The following is an 18,545-nucleotide window of genomic DNA, read 5'->3' as shown; positions in this document are numbered from 1 at the left end:
AAGGAAAACTCACCGTTATAATAAATATTCACCAAGAAGGTCTTTAGATCATCCTTGATTAAAATTGAAGTCGATTAGATAAATTCGGTGGGAGATCCGTGTACTGTAGCGCCCCCTAGTGTTTGAATCTCACTCAAATTGTTTTTGCATGTTACAGGAGGCAATGTGCACATATGCTGAACATCTGTTGTGATTAGACCAAATCGTTCTAAAATTATGAGCATTGAAAAAGACACGCCCCTAATAGGTTCATTGTTCCATAACTCCTAAACACAATGGGATATCAAAAAGCTTGTAATAAAATTAGATGATATCACTCCAATAATAAGCTACAAAATGTTTAATTTGAATCGTACCAAGCATGTCGGACTAGTTTGCAGATTTGTGTTTTTCACAAAATTCTACATAGTGGAAAATTCAAAATTTGACGTCTATATCAGATGGCTATGTTCACCAAGCCTGACAAGCTTACCAAATCTGGTGAGATTTTGTTTCTTGGAAGTACTGGGAAAATGTGTACATATTTTAAATCCCTCTGAGGCAAACTTGTGATTTTGGACTATACAAAATAAATTGAATTGAATTACAAACGCAGACAATCCTTCAGAAATGATCGAAGATGACCAAAAAAATGCATCTGCTTTTCTTCCAGCTTACAATGAGAAGATTGTTGCGTTTCTTCGACAAGCAAACATCTTCGAGATTTTGCAGGAAAGGCAGACGGACTTCAACCGGAACCATTCACTCAGGTATATACACACACACTAACCCAGGCAATGTATTCACAAAACAGAGTGTATCTGTTAGGAACCATAACTACAGCTATTTGTCTCGCTCCAATATAAAATATAAATGAAGCCATCAGCATCTGTTTCAGTGTAATATTGCTGTGACATTAGGGAGAAGGTGCAACTCATACGCACAGATGGAGGGTCAGGATTGGCCAGGATGTCAGGTGATGCTGATCTTGTCATGCTACTCAGGTGAGACCTGCTTCCTCCCTTCCCTCCCTGATATTTGGTACCTTATTTCATTACTATTTTTTTCAACCGCGCTTGCTGGTGTTTCTTTTTTTTGTCCATCTCCTTTACACGTCTAATTGTATCAACTGTGTATCACCTTCTCCTCTTTACTTCCTGACTTTGTCCTTTATGTATTTCCTTCTTTTTTCTCTTTTAATTTTAGTCACTCTATTGAAGTTATTCTCTCGTCCTCTCTCTCCTCCACAGTCTTTTTGAAGATGACGTAATGTCCTACGTACCTCCTCATGCCTTACTTCACCCGAGCTACTGCCAGTCACCTCGGGGGTCCCCCGTCTCCTCTCCACAGAACTCACCTGGTAAGTGACTGAGAAACAAGACACACACAGAAGTTCTATTTTATCGGTATTGAGGCCAATAGCTATTCTTTCATAAATACGATTAGAAACAGAAAATGAAGAACTGCAAATTTAGGTTCTCGGTTCTTGCATATCAACCTTCTAAAGTCACGTACGTTGTACTAGAGATGGAGTTAAAAAGAGTGATTATGATTTCAGGTCGGATTGCAAAAGAAAATTTATTCTGCTGAAACTAAATTTCGCTATATATATATATATATATATATATATATATAAATACAACTGTGAATATATATCAAAGTAAAAAAGAGCAGCAAGTGATCCAAGACCCAGCTGGTGTCGTCTTGGACGACAAGGCACTGGTGGAGGTTTACTGGGAGCATGTGGTTTGAATAGAATGTTGTTCAACTACAGCTTGAATGAATTACATTGGTTTCCCATACCATGCAGTGGTGTTTCATACCAAGTTTGGTGTACAACTTCCCTCTTTCTCTCTACCTGTAGGTACACAGAGGGCAAACGCCAGAGCCCCAGCACCCTACAAGAGAGATTTTGAGGCCAAACTGCGCAACTTCTATAGGAAACTGGAAACTAAAGGCTACGGCCAAGGACCAGGGAAGCTAAAGTAGGGGGAATGTATTGTTGTTGTGCTTTTTATTTTTATTCAGTCAATCATTGCAAGACAATACAATATTTTTCTATATACTATACAAAAAAGAAAGACTGAAAATTTATAGGTAGAAGCAAAAATGCTTATATATTCCTATCCTAAATTATTATTATCAAATAAATCTGATAATTAATATAAAATAAAGAAATAAAAAAAAATATATATATATATATCCACAAACAACTTCCATATACAGTCAGGACCATACATATCAGGAACTGAAGACAGGTTCAGTAGAGGTCTGGCAGAGCATCACCAGGGATGAAACCCAGCCTCTCGTGATGTCTCTGGGTTCCAGACTTCAGGCTGTCATTGACTGCAAAGGATTTCCAGCCAAGTATTAAAATTGACAATTAAATTGATGATTATGTTAGTTTGTCCAATTACTTTTGATCCCTTAAAAAGGAGGTGCCAAACATAAAATGTGTTGTAATTCCTACACCGTTCACCTGATGTGGATGTAAATACCCTCAAATTAAAGCTGAAAGTCTGCTCTAAAAGCACATCTTGATTGTTTCATTCAAAATCCATTGTGGTGGTGTACAGAGCCAAAAGGATGACAATTCTGTCAATGTCCAAATATTTATGGTCCTGACTGTACATATGTTTCAATCACACTTCAAAAATTGTTTTATTAATAATCCTTTTGAAAACCAAAAATGAGTTGACCGTACTGACATCCATTTTAACGTTGTTCTATAATTGGACTCGTACAATAGAAATGCATCTTCTTGTAATCCCTTTTTAGCCTTTTGTACTGTAAACTTACAAACATCTCTCAAATCATATTTAAACTCATGTATTGAAAACAACCTTTGTACACAGTCTGCAGTGACTTTGCTTTAGCTCTGTACATTGTCAGCATTATTTTATAATAAACCAAATCATTAAATTTCATAACATGTGATCTGTAAAACAATGGATTTGTGTGCTCATCGTAGCCAACAGTATTCATGATGCGTGTCTCTCGTTTTTGGAACAAAACGGTTGAATTTATAAAGGTTTTATAGGTCGACCCCCACAATAACATAGATATGGAGGTATAAGTGAGCAATACAAATACAAAGCCTTAGAACATCTCTACATGTATACAGTATTGCTATTGACTTTGAAATTTTAACATTTATATTTTCAATATGTAGTCTCCATGTTACTTTATGATCGATTATGACCCGGAGGAATTTTGTCTCAAAAACTCTTTCAATTTTATCCTCACATTTAATTTTAATTTAATATCCCCCTCCAATTCCATTTGATTTCCAAAAACCATGAATTTTGTTTTCTTTATATTAAGAGATAATGTATTAACATCGAACCAAGATTGAATCATTTCTAGTCCTTTTCAAGAACAAACAAAAGATCCTTCAATCATTTTCCTGAACAAAATAAGTTATTATCCTCAGCAAAAATGACACATTTTAATAATTTTGTAACATTACAAATATCATTAATTTAAAGTATAAAAAAATATTCGACCATTCACTTATCCCTGTGTTACTCTACAGGAGACCTTCCTAAATCTTGACATCATGTCCTTAACTTGCACACACTTCTGTCTGTCCTCATTATTTGATTCTCAGGTTGATCATCCGTCGTGACCATCTGCTGGAAGATGCCTTCAACCAGATCATGTGCTATTCCCGTAAAGACCTGCAGCGCAGCAAGCTCTACGTCAGCTTTGTCGGGGAGGAGGGGTGAGTGAGTGGGAGGGGGAATGTCTTTATTTATTTTAACGAAAACAAAGTGTATGTGCCAAGTGACCATTCATTATCATTCCAAAAATTCTAATATAAATATGATATATGATGCATACTTCCAAATCGTTATTTTCCCGTCGATCGATTTTTTAAATTAAATGTTATTTTATGCTCAGTCAACATGCATGTATTCTCTTCAATTTTTCGAGCCCAATATAACTAACATAAAACACTTTTTATCAGGCATATATATATGACCATTCTGTGGCTAATTGTCCACACAAATATAACCTTCGCTAAAGTGTAGGATAGGTCCACTTTATCACTAATATTCAAACTAGCAGTTCAAATCCACCAGAGCCAAAAGGAGAAGACTGGACTTAATGCAACAGACAATTGAGGTCAGCTCGTGAGTGCAGGGGAGGGGATTACCTCCATGTAGATACCAGCAACGTTCTATCGAAATAACCACTTCTGCGGATTTGTACATGTTTTGCTCCCAGATCTTGGGGGAAACCCTGTGGGTTCAAAGCATCATCAGGAGGCGTTTTGCCAAGCTGTATTCATAGTATATAGCAAGTCTTAGATTGGCTGAATTATTGTTGGGGTATTTCAGCAGTATCAACACATAAGCTTTTGCAACACAGCATGGTGTTTAATTTTTGCTTGAGTGGAAACATTTCCACAATGCGAATTGGCATCCTTGACTTTGTATTAAAATCTCCTTGACAAAAAGTTTGCTTCGCGTTTGGTGTGAATGCAGCATTAGGCAAAACCCTGTTATGATATACAATATACATAGACTCCAAATTATCAGGTTCTAGTCTGTATCGAACTTTTATTACCAGCTCATCAAATAATACTGTCAATATAATGCTCTCAATTATTTGAACGTAATGGAATTCTGGTTTGGGCATGTATTGTAATTTATTTTATTTATCTTAATATATGTGTTGTAGGTTGGACTACAGCGGGCCTTCCAGGGAGTTCTTCTTCTTGGTTTCCAGGGAACTGTTCAACCCTTATTATGGTCTTTTTGAGTACTCTGCAAACGACACTTACACCGTCCAGATCAGCCCAATGTCCGCTTTTGTAGACAATCACCACGAATGGTGAGGTTTACTGTATACTCTCACACACACACACACACACACACACACACACACACACTATATGATCTTTAGTATCCTGATTACTTTAACTCTGTTAATGTGTGTGTTTCAGGTTCCGGTTCAGTGGTCGTATTCTGGGTTTGGCTCTAATCCACCAATACCTGCTAGATGCCTTCTTCACCAGACCCTTCTATAAAGGCCTACTGCGCATGTACGTACACCTGTGTGTATTCAAAGCATAGATGCATACATATGCACAAACGCTGAATTCTTTTATTAAACTAATCTTAAACTCATTTGACCCGTTTATGATTTTAGGACCTTTGTGTAAAAAGCTTCATCCGAGTGTTACATTGAAAAAGTGTTCTGACAATGACAACAATATCTTGACATCATATCACCTTTCTAACCTCTGTTGTGTAGCTTTGTATTATCTGTATGGGCTACTATCTATGTTTGACATTGTTTTTCACCCTGAGCACCAAATGGTAGTTTCAGGCTAGTCATATACATTCTGTTATCATTATTACATTTTAAAAAGTCACTGATGCTCAAAGAAATACGCTTTGATGCCATCAGAGTACTCTTTTCCTTTCCTGTTTGCTTCTCTTCCTGAGCCAGTGTGTGATAATGCTACAGATCACACACACATTCTTTCCTGCATTTCTCACCATGTAGTCCATGTGACCTGAGTGACCTAGAGTACCTGGATGAGGAGTTTCACCAGTCCCTTCAGTGGATGAAGGACAACGACATAGAAGACATGCTGGACCTCACTTTCACTGTCAATGAAGAGGTTTTCGGACAGGTTAGGTTCTGAGTGTTGAACGGCACACACAAACACTACCACAGACCCTTATATCACGGTGTAAATCCCTTCCCTTCCTTCCTTCTTTCCTTCCTTGCCTCCTTGACTCATTGCCTGCCTCCGTTCCTTCCTCCCTCCCTTCCTTGCCCCCTTGCCTACCTTCCTTCCTTGCCTGCCTTCCTTCTCTATCTCTCCTCCGCAGATATCATAAATGAGAATCATGTGTGTGTGTGTGTCTCTGGGTCTGTCAATCTGCACTAATGAGAACACCTGTGTGCTGCAAACATCAAAGGTTGCCATAGTGGTCACTTCAAAGGAAAGACAGTTGCCAGGCTTAACATGGAGTTAAAGATAGGGAACACCTATCAAACTATCTAAAAAAAGTCAGATAACTGTAGCTCCATTTCTTTCCCCAATATTTTTTTAAAGGAAGGATGACTTGATGAACAAATAGTGTGAATGTTGGGACTGTCGTGTAAGACATTTGTCTCTAGCGGCGATTTAGAAATCAGGTACGATTATCTGTGAGAAATCTTTTTGGAGAGAAAGATATAATTGCGCTTTATGGGGCAGAAGGTTGACTTGCTCCCTCGTTAAGGCTTCTCTCGAAAGATCTGGGAAACAGTTGGATTCCATTGGCACACGTATACGTCAAGCACAAGATTCCCTACTACTTTATTCGGAAATAATGCTGCGATAAGATCACAGCTCTAGACTCCCCACACACACCCATTGAAAACTACAAGACGAGCTGATAAACACATAAAACTAAAACGGGGCCAGTTAAATAACTATAAGAGCTATCAAGAAATGCGTCTTTAGCTTAACGTATGCCGACATTGTAAGCTTTTAAATTTGAAGTTTAAGTGGATTTGAAGATATCCTTCATAGGATCCCATTAATTTTTAATTATAAATAAATGTTTCATTTGGAAATTTGAAAAGATAAAAAATATATAAAAATATACAGTAATAGTTCAATTCAATTCAGTTTATTTGTATAGCCCAATTTCACAAATTACAAATTTGTCTCTGAGTGCTTTACAATCTGTACACATAGACATCCCTGCCCCAAAACCTCGCATCGGATCAGGAAAAACTCCCAAATAACCCTTCAGGGGGAAAAAAAGGGAAGAAACCTGCAGGAGAGCAACAGAGGAGGATCCCTCTCCAGGATGGACAGAACAATAGATGTAATGTGTACAGAAGGACAGATTTAGAGTTAAAATACATTCAAAGTTAAAGGTTTTTTCATTGTTTGAAAATTTGAATGGTGTCTTTAGCTGAAAGTATTAAAATCTTAGAAGCTTTTAAAGTTGAAGACTTACGCAATTCAAAATAATAACCATAAAAGATGTATAATAAGCACATTTGAAAAGTTAGTAATATGAATAGATATAGCCATCGATTCCTGAAGGAGCAGAATCTTTTTATATTTGAATGGTTTTGGTAGGTGAAGATATGAAGGAGTAAAAGAGGGCCAAAATAGGTAGGGAAGAAAAAGAATAATAAGTTTGAGTAATGACGTGAAGAACAATAGTTGGACTGCTGAAGCATTCCGAATAATTTACCCCTCCAAAAGTGTAATTCAATCACTGGCTCCTGTCAGTCCCGAAGTCTCTTAACCCTTGTGTTGCCTTAGGGTCATTTTGACCCGAATCAATATTACACCCTCCCCCCGCCTTTGGGTCATTTTGACCCGATTCAATGTTTCACCCTCCTGTTACCTTTATATTTACTAACATATTTTACCCTTTGGGTTCAATTTGACGCCAGCAATTAAAACCTCCAGAAAATTATTAGAATTAATATTGTTTTCCAAGTTTAAGTGTGAGGCACTTTATGTTTGTTTGTTGACTACCGAAAGAACACCGACATTAAACATTGAATGGGGTCAAATTAATCCTAAGGCGGGGGGAGGGTGTAATATTGATTCGGGTCAAAATGACCCTAAGGCAACACAGGGTTAATGCCCCAAAAAACACAAGGTCAAATTCAAATAATAATAAAAGATCCTATTCGTAACCTCAGTTTACGCTTCAAGCCACCGTTTATCTTTCTAGTATGGGACTTTTAAGTGCGCTAAGAAAAATAAACACCAACGTGTTAACCATTTACTGGTGCTGTACAGAGAGATGGACATATGCGATCATTACAAAGTAACACTCCCAAAAAGAAGAGTGAAAGTGAGTGACACACAGTGAAACTTCTATTTGTTGTAGCGATTGTTTCAAAATATATACACTACCGTTCAAAAGTTTGAGGTCACTTAGAAATGTCTTTATTTTTCAAAGAAAAGCAGTTTTTTCAATAAAGATAACATTAATCAAAAATACCCTCTCTACATTGTTAATGTGGTAAATGACTATTCTAGGTGGAAATGTCTGGTTTCTAATTAAATATCTCCATAGGTGTATAGAGGCCCATTTCCATCAACTATCACTCCAGTGTTCTAATGGTACATTGTGTTTGCTAATCGCCTTAGAAGACTAAAGTCTGATTAGAAAACCCTTGTGCAATTATGTTAGCACAGCTGAAAACAGTTATGCTGGTGATATAAGCTATACAACTGGCCTTCCTTTGAGCTTGAAGTTTGAAGAACAAAATTAATACTTCAAATATTAATCATTATTTCTAACCTTGTCAATCTCTTGACTATATTTTCTACTCAATTTTCAATTCATTTGATAAATAAAAGTGAGTTTTCATGGAAGATACGAAATTGTCTGGATGACCCCAAACTTTTGAATGGTAGTGTATATCTAAGTAAACACAACTTGCCCTTCAGCGTTAGCTAACGTGTGCAGAGAGTTCTGCTTACACCAATGATCACCCCACAACAATATGTCAGAATATGTGTCGTAAGATATAAGAAGATTAACTGAGATTGTTAAATCATTCCTTTTTCTGCTGTTTTAAGGGGGAAAAGTACTGCAAAATAATTCAGTACTTTTTATTGTTTGTGTGATCCCTTCAGATAACAGAAAGGGAACTGAAGCCTTGCGGAGCCAACATCCCAGTATGTGAGAAGAACAAAAAAGAATACATTGAGCGTATGGTGAAGTGGAGGATAGAGAGAGGAGTGGTGCAGCAGACTGACAGCCTGGTCAGAGGCTTCTACGAGGTATCGGATTGGTTTGACATGCTCTATTTGAACAATCTGACACGTTCCTATGACTTATTTTTTCTTAGGCCTGGCACTAATACTAAAGTGTGTGTGTGTGTGTGTGTGTGTTCTAGGTGGTGGATGCCAGGCTAGTATCGGTGTTTGATGCAAGGGAACTGGAGCTGGTGATCGCCGGCACAGCTGAAATTGACTTATCAGATTGGAGGAACAACACAGAATACAGAGGAGGTACGGAAGAAAAGATGGAGACTATGCCGTTTATCAGTCGAAGTTTACTTTAACCTTGAGTCCCATTTTGTTAAAATAATGACGAATAAGATCATTTTTTAAAATGTCAGCCTGGGCCACCACTTTGGTACAAACTGAACTATTCCCATGAAATTCTATACTGACATTCATGGTGTCCAGGCGATGAAGCCGACCTACTTTGATTCCCTGGCTCATCTTAATCAACATTTTAATCTCTGCGTTAAGCCTGAATACCTGGAAAACACAATTCCCATCCCACTCAGATGTACTATTTGTGCAAATGATATTGTGAACATGATAAACTGTTGGCATTCTGATTTTGGCATTAATCTCAAAGCGCCACTATTCCAACAGAGCTGTAGACTCAATATTCTTGTTTATATAGCAAGTTAGTTTGTTACTGCTTTGCTTTATTATCCCAATTTAGTTTAACTTCAGTCATTATGAAGTACTGTCATAGTTACATGACGTGGTGTGTTATTTGTAGGTTACCATGACAGCCACATTGTGATCCGGTGGTTCTGGTCAGCAGTGGAGAGGTTCAACAATGAACAGAGACTACGGCTTCTGCAGGTGTGTGTGTGTGTGGGGGGGGGAGGGGGTGTTGGAGAAACAGATGGTTGTTTTTTACAAAAACATTTTGATAAAGTGCAACAGCGATATTTGCCTTCTTCATCTTGTTTTCCTTTTCTGTCCCTCTACCTTCCCATCTGCGGTCAGTTTGTGACCGGGACATCCAGTATTCCTTATGAGGGCTTTGCTTCTCTGCGAGGCAGCAATGGACCTCGCAGGTTCTGTGTGGAGAAGTGGGGCAAGGTCACTGCACTACCCAGGTACACATGGTTTTATTTTGGTCATCATTTTATCCCCTCATCATTTTTACTGTGATTTTAGAGGCCAATTGATTTGAAAATAATTGAATTGGCCGAGAGTGATGAAGAAATAAGTATGCACAAAAAAGTAGTCATCAAAATAATTACTTGAGTACAAAAGTAGAAAGAATGAGTCAGTTATTTATATAGGAGTGGGCTATTTATTGGAATTGTTGTTTTTCCACTTACGTTTTTGTACTGATCAGTTATAAGGCATTCATTGATGAGCTTTTAAGATGCTATTTGTGATTCTTATTTCTTCTTTCAAGGCCAGCTGTTTTCTAGTTTCCAGTTATATGCAAACTGGCTTAAACTTTATATTTACCATACATAAGCAGATATGACTGTTATCAATCCATCTGTTATCAATCCAATTCCTAAAATGTCAAAGTATGACCGTAACCCTTTTGTATCCCTGATATCTGCGGCAAACTCTAAATTTGGCATAAAAGACTACCAGCAAATTATGAAAATGTTCAACTCGAACTGACGTAAATATTTCCAGGATTTGACAATGATTAGCAACTACATTGAATTCAATGCATTGCAATTAATGATAAAATGGTAAAAGGATGCAACTAAAAGCACTTAAACACTTCATATCATTTGATTTTGATTTGATATTCCTTTATTTGTCCCACAGTGGGGAAATTAAAAAAATCACAGCAGCGGTGCATATCAGAGCATTAATAGAAAATAAATATAAAACACAATAAAATTAAAGCTGCAAGCAGCGATGTGCGGGTCCTCGTTCCTGCTTCGCACGTCGGGGGTGCTGGCCGGACGCCGGCCCCCTCGGCCGAGAACACATGCCCGCCGTGCGGGCGTTCGACCGTTTGTCATGCGACAGATTTTACTTTGCAAGTCGGTGCCGCTTTGACTCTTGAGTGAAAAAAGGCTTGTTGATACCCTCAGGCCGTGAATTCTATGAAGCATGAGAAGTTTGGAGCAGATTCGAGCGAGTCCAGTGTAGCCGGCAGGGGGTGCTTTGACAATTTGAACATATACATGCATCACGTGTACCCACGTGAAGTCTAGACCTTGTCATGTAAATTACATGTGAATGTGATGCTTTTTAGGCTGATTTGCTTTGGCCACTCAGTGACACTAAGACCATAATTTAAAATTAGCATATGGATCTCTTCAGGGTCAGTATGTTATGACATATGAGAAATATGGAGCAGATTACATAATGTATGGCCGAGTTACAACAACGTCCATTTTCATGGCGAATGGCGTTTCTTTGCCGGTCCGGCAAACGCACATATTTTTGAAATCTTTCAAGGATTTTTCGGGACAAAGGTCTCAAGACCATACTGGCCAAGTTTGGAATGAATCGGGTTAAAGCTCTAGGAGAAGTTAACTATTTTGCAACCCTTAAAAACTGGAAAAAAGGCATATTTTAAGGGATTGATTGTAGCGACCCCCTAATGTTCAAATAGTATGACCTGATTAGGTTAAGGGTGTCCTTGTGAACATAGGCTACCAATTTGGTGAGGATAGTCCAAGTGATGTGGAAGTTAGGTGTCTTTACATATTAGGCCACACCCCTTGGATGTTTATTGGTCCATATCTTCTGAAAACATATCATTGGTCCATATCTCAGAATGAGATATCTTCAAAAGATTTATATGATGGGCATTGAAAATATAAACCACAGAAAAGTGTTGTTGTATGATTCGGACCAAGAAGAACGGGAATAATAATTCTACGAAAAACAATAGGTTCCTCGACGACGAAGTCGTCACGAGGAACCTAATAACAATACTAAATACATCATTGTATCACTACCTAAAAAAGAATGCAAATCGGTCCAAAAATGGCCCATATGTATTCCAAATGGCCTTTGAATGGAAGCCAAGACAAGGGTTACCTCTTGTGTATCACATACATGGTTTTAAAAAAAAGTTTATTTTGTATTTTTTTAAAGTTTTGGCAAGGGCATGATTTTTGCAAAATGGACTATGTATTAAATGTTATGTTTAGACCAGTGTCCAATATCCCTGTGGTCTCTCTCCAGAGCCCATACCTGTTTTAATCGGCTGGACCTGCCACCATACCCGTCCTTCTCATTGCTGTATGAGAAGATGCTGACCGCTGTGGAGGAGACCAGCACCTTTGGGCTGGAATGATTCAGCTGACCTCAATAGCTGCTGGTCATCATGAAAAGAGAGGTAGCCATGAAGAAGATGGATTTCAAGTCCAATTTCTTGGTTGTGTTTAATTTATAATGGGCTATCACTGATGCTGACCTTTTTGTACATTGGACATTTGTAAACACTTGTTTTTTGTTGCACCTGCACACAATTCTAATTAAACACACTATTTAATAAAACACCCTTTTACCTCTGTAATGTGATGAATGAAGACCCACACTGCCTTTGGGACTAGATCAGGATTTTTTTTTGCTTTTCTCTTTGATAATAGTAGTTAAAGTTTCAAATGTACACATCAAAGAAGAAGCAGCCACTGCCTTCACAACAAAAGCTCAGTGGACTCAGCCTCTTTTAATCCAGTGTGGTTCAACCTGTCCAGAACTGTGTTTCTTGCAGAAGAGTAAGTCTTTTTGGCCTGTATTACAAACCACTAATGCAATTTTTTCTCGAAGCCATTCAAGGTCTGCCTGATATAACATTTGGTAGGTTTTTTGGAATTTTCCCCATAACTTCTATAGCAGATAGATAGTCTCAAGACAAAAGCTATTGTATTTTACAATACTTTCATCTTCAAGAATAAGTGATTTTCTAATGTGGCAGTTACATGCAGATTGTGTGAGAAGTGATTTTGTACCTGATTTGGATCAACCGGCAACAAAAAGATTTGGCCACAATTTTTTACATTTTTTTATTGAGTTATAGTTTTGATGGTAAGAAAGTAACATGCACTTTTGAAATCGTATTACATTTATTTGGATTGTAGCAGACAATTAATATACTCAAGTACAACAATAAATACCTGCAATTGTTCAATAGTTATTGAGATAGTTCAGATCAAACCAATGTGGTTAACATTGCCCTCCCTTCATCCTAGCATGGCTAAAATGAAGGGATGAATGTTGTAGCATAACTTTTTAGCTAATGTAAGAATGGACTGGCTCTGATTATTGACCATGTTCAATGTACAATCCAGTTCTGGATTCTTTCTGTATGTCTACCTAGTTCAGTTTGGACGAATCAGTAGTGAGAGAAAATTAAATGATTTTATAATTATGGACATTCCCTATTGCCCGACTACAGCTACTGGTGTGAAAAACAAAGTAAGGGAATAAGATTTCAAGATAAAGATTCAAGGTTTTATTTTAAGTTCATTTATTATCTACTCACAGAAAATGACCCTGAGATATTAAAACTGAAGGACCGACTATTTTTCTTGTTTAAACTTTTAAAGAATGTACACTAAACCCGATTACAAAATATCATTATTTCCGGTTTAAGTTTCGTAGGAACGTTGGTAAATGTTCGTGTGCAAATTCAGTTTCAATTCAATTGGGGTAAAATATTCCATTCTCATAGTAAAAATATATTATTTCCATAACTGAATGCACTGCACTCATCAGAATGGACCAACGTTTTGAGCCTTAACCGGCTGCCCCTAATCCAAACAAACGACCACTCTTTCTGTATTGTCCACCTCACTTTTGATATGAATGTTTGTCAGCATTGCTCCTAACATAAAATAATATCCCTATATGCAAGCCTTTTCTTCTTTTTTTACTTCACACTTCATTCTAATTGAGTAAATTTTTTGTCTCGTCTTCTTTGTTGGAACATAATGTCACACGGTAGTTCCTAGGTCATGAAATTGTTGCACGTCAGTCCCTCAGTCACGTCGAGCACGACCCTCATCCCCAGTTTCTTCGCAGGGCGTCTGTCGCTCGGCTTTCCGGTGTGGACTTACCTAGACTTTAGGACAGTTAAATTCAGAAAAATGCTTTAGTTTCTCTACAAAATGTGTGTGTGTTCGGTGTGCATGCTTTACAAGTTGAATACAAAGTTCTTCTGTATGGAGTTTTGATGTCATGTAAGCAGTAATTTACTTTTAAAATGGAGGATATTGTTTATTTTGTTGCATCGTGCACTTATTTGAATCCTGTTAATGTAAAAAAATAAAATAAAAGAGGCAAGTTAAATCAACATAACTGCGTGCTTTATTGATCACAGTAAAGCATTTTATAATACAGTAGTAAGGCATATATTTGGTGGAATCTGATATGTTGTGAAGTACAGACGTGTTATTTAAAAAAAAAAATGATGTGAGAATGAAACAAACAAAACAAAGAAAATAAATAAATCAAATTCAGTGTCTGGATAAAAAAAAGAAAGAAAAAAAAACCTCTTGGATCATGCTGCAAGAATATGATGCTGTAAAACAAACAAGTGTATCACGCCACAATGCTCACCAAGGACTCCTCTGAGTGGTCACACATGAAATAAAGATTGGAGTTCATTTAGTCACACATGCTAATATCGTAACACCTCACACAGCACAAAACAAAATAGCCTTTTAACCAAAGACATAAAGACACTGCTAGAATAAACACAAACCCCACACAGAAAACAAATATCTCGTATGACTCAGGTAGGACAGTAGTGCACCCGGATTTCAAATGTGTCGAATGCTTGTTTTCTATACTTGATTTCTGAGTCTTTGATTGAGGTGAGCGATGCTGTGAATGCATCCTCACAAACGGATTAGTGGCTCTGTTGATTTCTCTAAGAATCACTAAGATTCCTTTTCAGAGAGAAGTGTGGCTTTCGGCTCACAGGCGATTGGACACTACTTTGACAGTTTCCGACAAGTAGTACTTCCATTAACTGGCTTTCTTTAAAGATTTCTCTGTTCGCATTCAAAGAGAATAATTCCTGCAAAAAGAATCTGGACCAGTGGCCCTGTAACTCAGATTGAATTCAAATCGCATTCTAAGTTTCTCTTACAGTACTTCTGACAGGCAACTCATATACCAATACACCGTGTACTATATGCCTTAATTTAGATGCTGTGCAATAATCAGGAGGAGTCTGTTAAAGCCTGATGCAGAACTGGAGATGTATCACTTTAAATACTGGATATTGGCAGCTTTAAAAGTTGTCCTTTCTCATGACAACACTGACTACGTTTACATTCATATTCCACTATTATATCAAATGTGATAATATATATTACATGATATGGCTGATGTAAACATTGTATTCCGTTTGAATATTCTGGATTAGGGATTATTCTGAATGGGGCAGATGACGATATTATTCAGGTTTCAGAAGCATTAAAAATGTGCGTCTGAATGTGTTTTAGGGCACTTTGCGAGACACAAAATCGATAAAGGACTCTGATAAAAAGGTTTGTTAATATGCGCACATTTTAAAATGCCGACAGTTTTCAAGAAGGTGGTTGAAGGAAAAAAGAGGGCATTGTTGACACGGTCCACTTAAGGGAAAACTTTGAAAACAAAAAGAAAACTATTTGACGCAAAGAAGCTAAATGCCGTTCCACGTTTGGATTAACGACTTCGACCCGCCAAACGCTGCCGAGTAGGGCGTCAACGTGGGAGTATTCCCTTGTTTTTGACATGAACCATAGTATGCACAGCTCGTAAACTGAAATATTCGTGGAATAATATTTTTTTATCAGCCATGTAAGGGCAAAGAAACAGAATATTTGGTGCATGTAAACATAGTCAGAGCGGTTACAGGTGCAACGAAACACATCCATCAGTGATGCTGACTGAAGAGATAAAACAGACCAGGTGGGTAATTGGAAGATGCTAAAAAGTAGCGTCATGGGAAATGTAAGATGCAGTGTTTTTAAAGCTTCCTAGGGACAATAAAATCAGGAAGAAATCCACCTCTGGGACCTTCTGGTCCTAAAGGAAATATCATGGAGACAAACCAACACCAAAACGATTCCCCCCCCCCCCCCCCCGGCTACTTACAAAAAAAAGGGGGAAAAAAAGATTACAGTCTTTTCAATTATGTAGTTTGTTTATTGGCAAACGGTATCCAAATGGCTTCGCATGAATTCAATTATTTGCATTAGGTTTTGTCTTCTCAGTTCTGATTCGGGCATTTGTTTATGCACACAGCACACTATTGAAAACAAATACTGGTATTAAAAACTTGCCGTAGAGATATTAATCACAGGGATGATGAACAGATTGATGGATGGAGAGATGGACGGACGAGTGGATGAAGATGAATAATTCAAATACAATTTGAGGTTTGTCAGCCCCACAAAAGAAAAAACAGTAGTGTAATGTGGAAATTAGGCACGACCACACAAACGCGCGCACAAGCACACACACACACACACACACACAACGTACTGTAAAGATCCAGGATGCCTGCATTACCTTGACAGTGGTGTACGCTGTTATAGAAATACATTTTCCTCTTAGAAAGCACCCTTATGATAACAATCATTCTTTTTTTCTGATACAAATGTCTGAAATGCTTTCGCTGTTCCCGCGGTTACAAAGAGATGGCAAATATTCGACCACACTGAACACACTTATTTGCATCGCATCTCTCTTGGCTCCGCCTCCGCCCCCCCCCCCCCCATCCCATAATTGTTTTATACATTGCATAGAAGTTTAAAAATCAGCCTCTGTTATTAATAAAACAACTTCAGGACGTTTTAAGAAACTACTAAAATCTACATGTTTTGTTGTTGTTTTTACGCATCATTGCTGGAACCGCAATCCTTCACAAAAATAGACGTTTATATATTCTCTTTGAAAACTGTGTTTCCAATCCAGTTGATATGACTAGAAAAGCATGCGTTAGGGAGGAAAGGAGGGGGGGGGGGAGAGTGGGGACGCCGGGCATGAAGGGGTGGGGAGGGAGGGGGTCAGAAGGGCGGGGCCTCGTGCTGCTCGTCCGTCATCACGCTGACCAATGATTCCATTGCACGGCCCAGATCATCGGCCATGTGGAACAAACTGCCAATACTGGGACCTGGAGAGAGAGAGAGAGAGAGAGATGCTTAGACAAAACACACTCACATCTACAGAAGCCCTCCGAGTGGGTGAGACAACACTAATTCACAAATGTTAGCATGGTGACAACTATACCTGCTAAAAAGCATGTCTGCATTTACGGAAGCCCCGAGAGGTGAGAATGGAGAGATTTTAGTGATTCCCAGATATCCTTGGAATCTAAATATCATCTGAAGGCGTGCCATGAAATTTAATTGTCACGAATGGAGAGAAGGGATGCTGAAAAGATCGACATAATGATGCATGTAAAAAGTCTGAATTCATGGTTTGTTAGTTTACTCCACAAGACGACAAGCAAACGACTTTTAAGAAGCTTGTTTTCTGAATGAAGACGATCGATCGGTGCTAGGCTACGCTAACGTTGTAACTGCTCAATCAACAAAAAACTGATAAATAATAACGCCACATAAGCGTGAATACTCCAGCGGCAACATTTTTGTAACATGTGGATTATGCACATACATTTCCACACAGTTTCCTCCGCTCTCTGTAATATGTGTCATGTTCAAACCTCCTGCTCTTAAAAACCTGTCTGGCTGCTGTTGATTCCAGGCTGTGGGCATCCCATAATAAATGACAGTGATACTTCAGGCTACAAATAACACCTTTAAAGCATTAATACTACGGTAAAGCACACCACCGTAACCCTACCATGCTTCCGTTGGCATAATAATATAGGCCTATCATAGATAATGCACAGCCCAAGTATAATAATAATATATCAATAAATAAACAATAATAAAATCACAACTGTCACATGTTTAAATAAATAATAAATGAATAGAAATAAATAAATAGCAAGAGACTGCTGATCTGACGACATGTGAGTAAGGGGAGTGTTATAACAAAATATATAAAAAGCCTGACGCCAGCCATTATGAGGAATCTACTATCCAAATCAAACTTTGGTTTTCGGTCACCCCATGTTAAATATCATCCCTGTACCTATTCTACATTTAAATAATATTACCACCACGTTTGCTTTGTAAATTCTGATTAAAAAGCTCTTTTTTGTGTGTGTGACATCAGCAATGATTTACGCCTGCAGCCATCGGAATGAGAACCCTGTGATGCTATTTGGATTATTAAATGTCAAGCATACTCTCTCTTGAAAGGGTTTTAATTCAAATACACAATGGGACCAGCGTGGCTCCATGAATTGCTGCCCATATCCTCCACTGTTTTGATCAAATGTGAGAAGAAAACAAATCAATGAAGTGAAAAGTCTGGTTATGGGGCTCCAATGGCACCCCTAGTGGGCCAAATGGGAGCACAAAGAAACTGGCGCAGTAAACAGATTGTTTACAGTGTATTTGTGCAGAAACGAAAACACAATTTTATCATGTCTAACCTTACATTATTGTCAGTCTAAATTCCAATAAAAATATGATTTACCTTTTAGAAAGTTTTTATTCAATTGTGGTTAAATATCACTGTGAACCTCAGCTGTAGTTATTAGAATCAATGGTGAGATAATAAATAATAATACAATATTATAATAATTAAAACAAATTAATAACAACTATATCTAATGATGTGTTGATGTGTTTATCTATTTATTTGTGTTTTTAATTCTTTTTACAAATGTCGCAATTTATTCATGGCTATCTTTGGTCAAATGAGATACAACATTTAAAATGCATTCCCAAACTTTAAAACTACTTTTGACCAATAGAAGTAA

At 37.8% G+C, this 18,545-nt stretch overlaps 2 protein-coding genes across 5 annotated transcripts in view; one reads left to right on the top strand and one right to left on the bottom strand.

The window, feature by feature from the left end:
* The window catches only part of LOC130204703 (E3 ubiquitin-protein ligase HECW2-like), a 39,422-nt gene extending 25,860 nt beyond the window's left edge, over nt 1-13,562 (top strand). For all 4 annotated transcript variants that reach the window (XM_056431650.1, XM_056431651.1, XM_056431649.1 and 1 more), the window contains 13 exons: nt 653-749; nt 900-983; nt 1,230-1,339; nt 1,844-1,964; nt 3,590-3,703; nt 4,666-4,818; nt 4,931-5,029; nt 5,497-5,626; nt 8,603-8,749; nt 8,866-8,980; nt 9,489-9,574; nt 9,722-9,834; nt 11,894-13,562. In XM_056431650.1, the coding sequence (XP_056287625.1) occupies nt 653-749; nt 900-983; nt 1,230-1,339; nt 1,844-1,964; nt 3,590-3,703; nt 4,666-4,818; nt 4,931-5,029; nt 5,497-5,626; nt 8,603-8,749; nt 8,866-8,980; nt 9,489-9,574; nt 9,722-9,834; nt 11,894-12,005 (1,481 nt within the window). In that variant the 3' untranslated portion in view covers nt 12,006-13,562. The remainder of the gene's footprint in view (nt 1-652; nt 750-899; nt 984-1,229; nt 1,340-1,843; nt 1,965-3,589; nt 3,704-4,665; nt 4,819-4,930; nt 5,030-5,496; nt 5,627-8,602; nt 8,750-8,865; nt 8,981-9,488; nt 9,575-9,721; nt 9,835-11,893) is intronic.
* Nucleotides 13,563-13,997: 435 nt separating this feature from the next.
* Nucleotides 13,998-18,545, bottom strand: part of LOC130204709 (dystrophin-like) — a 320,570-nt gene continuing 316,022 nt past the window's right edge. The window contains 1 exon segment of the mRNA XM_056431663.1: nt 13,998-16,823. Within this exon segment, the coding sequence (XP_056287638.1) occupies nt 16,717-16,823 (107 nt within the window). The 3' untranslated portion in view covers nt 13,998-16,716.

This window comes from Pseudoliparis swirei, chromosome 14 (genome assembly GCF_029220125.1).
Source record: "Pseudoliparis swirei isolate HS2019 ecotype Mariana Trench chromosome 14, NWPU_hadal_v1, whole genome shotgun sequence".
NCBI lineage: Eukaryota > Metazoa > Chordata > Actinopteri > Perciformes > Liparidae > Pseudoliparis > Pseudoliparis swirei.
The sequence above is the reverse complement of the archived record's forward strand: the minus strand, read 5'-3'. Positions and strand labels throughout refer to the sequence as shown.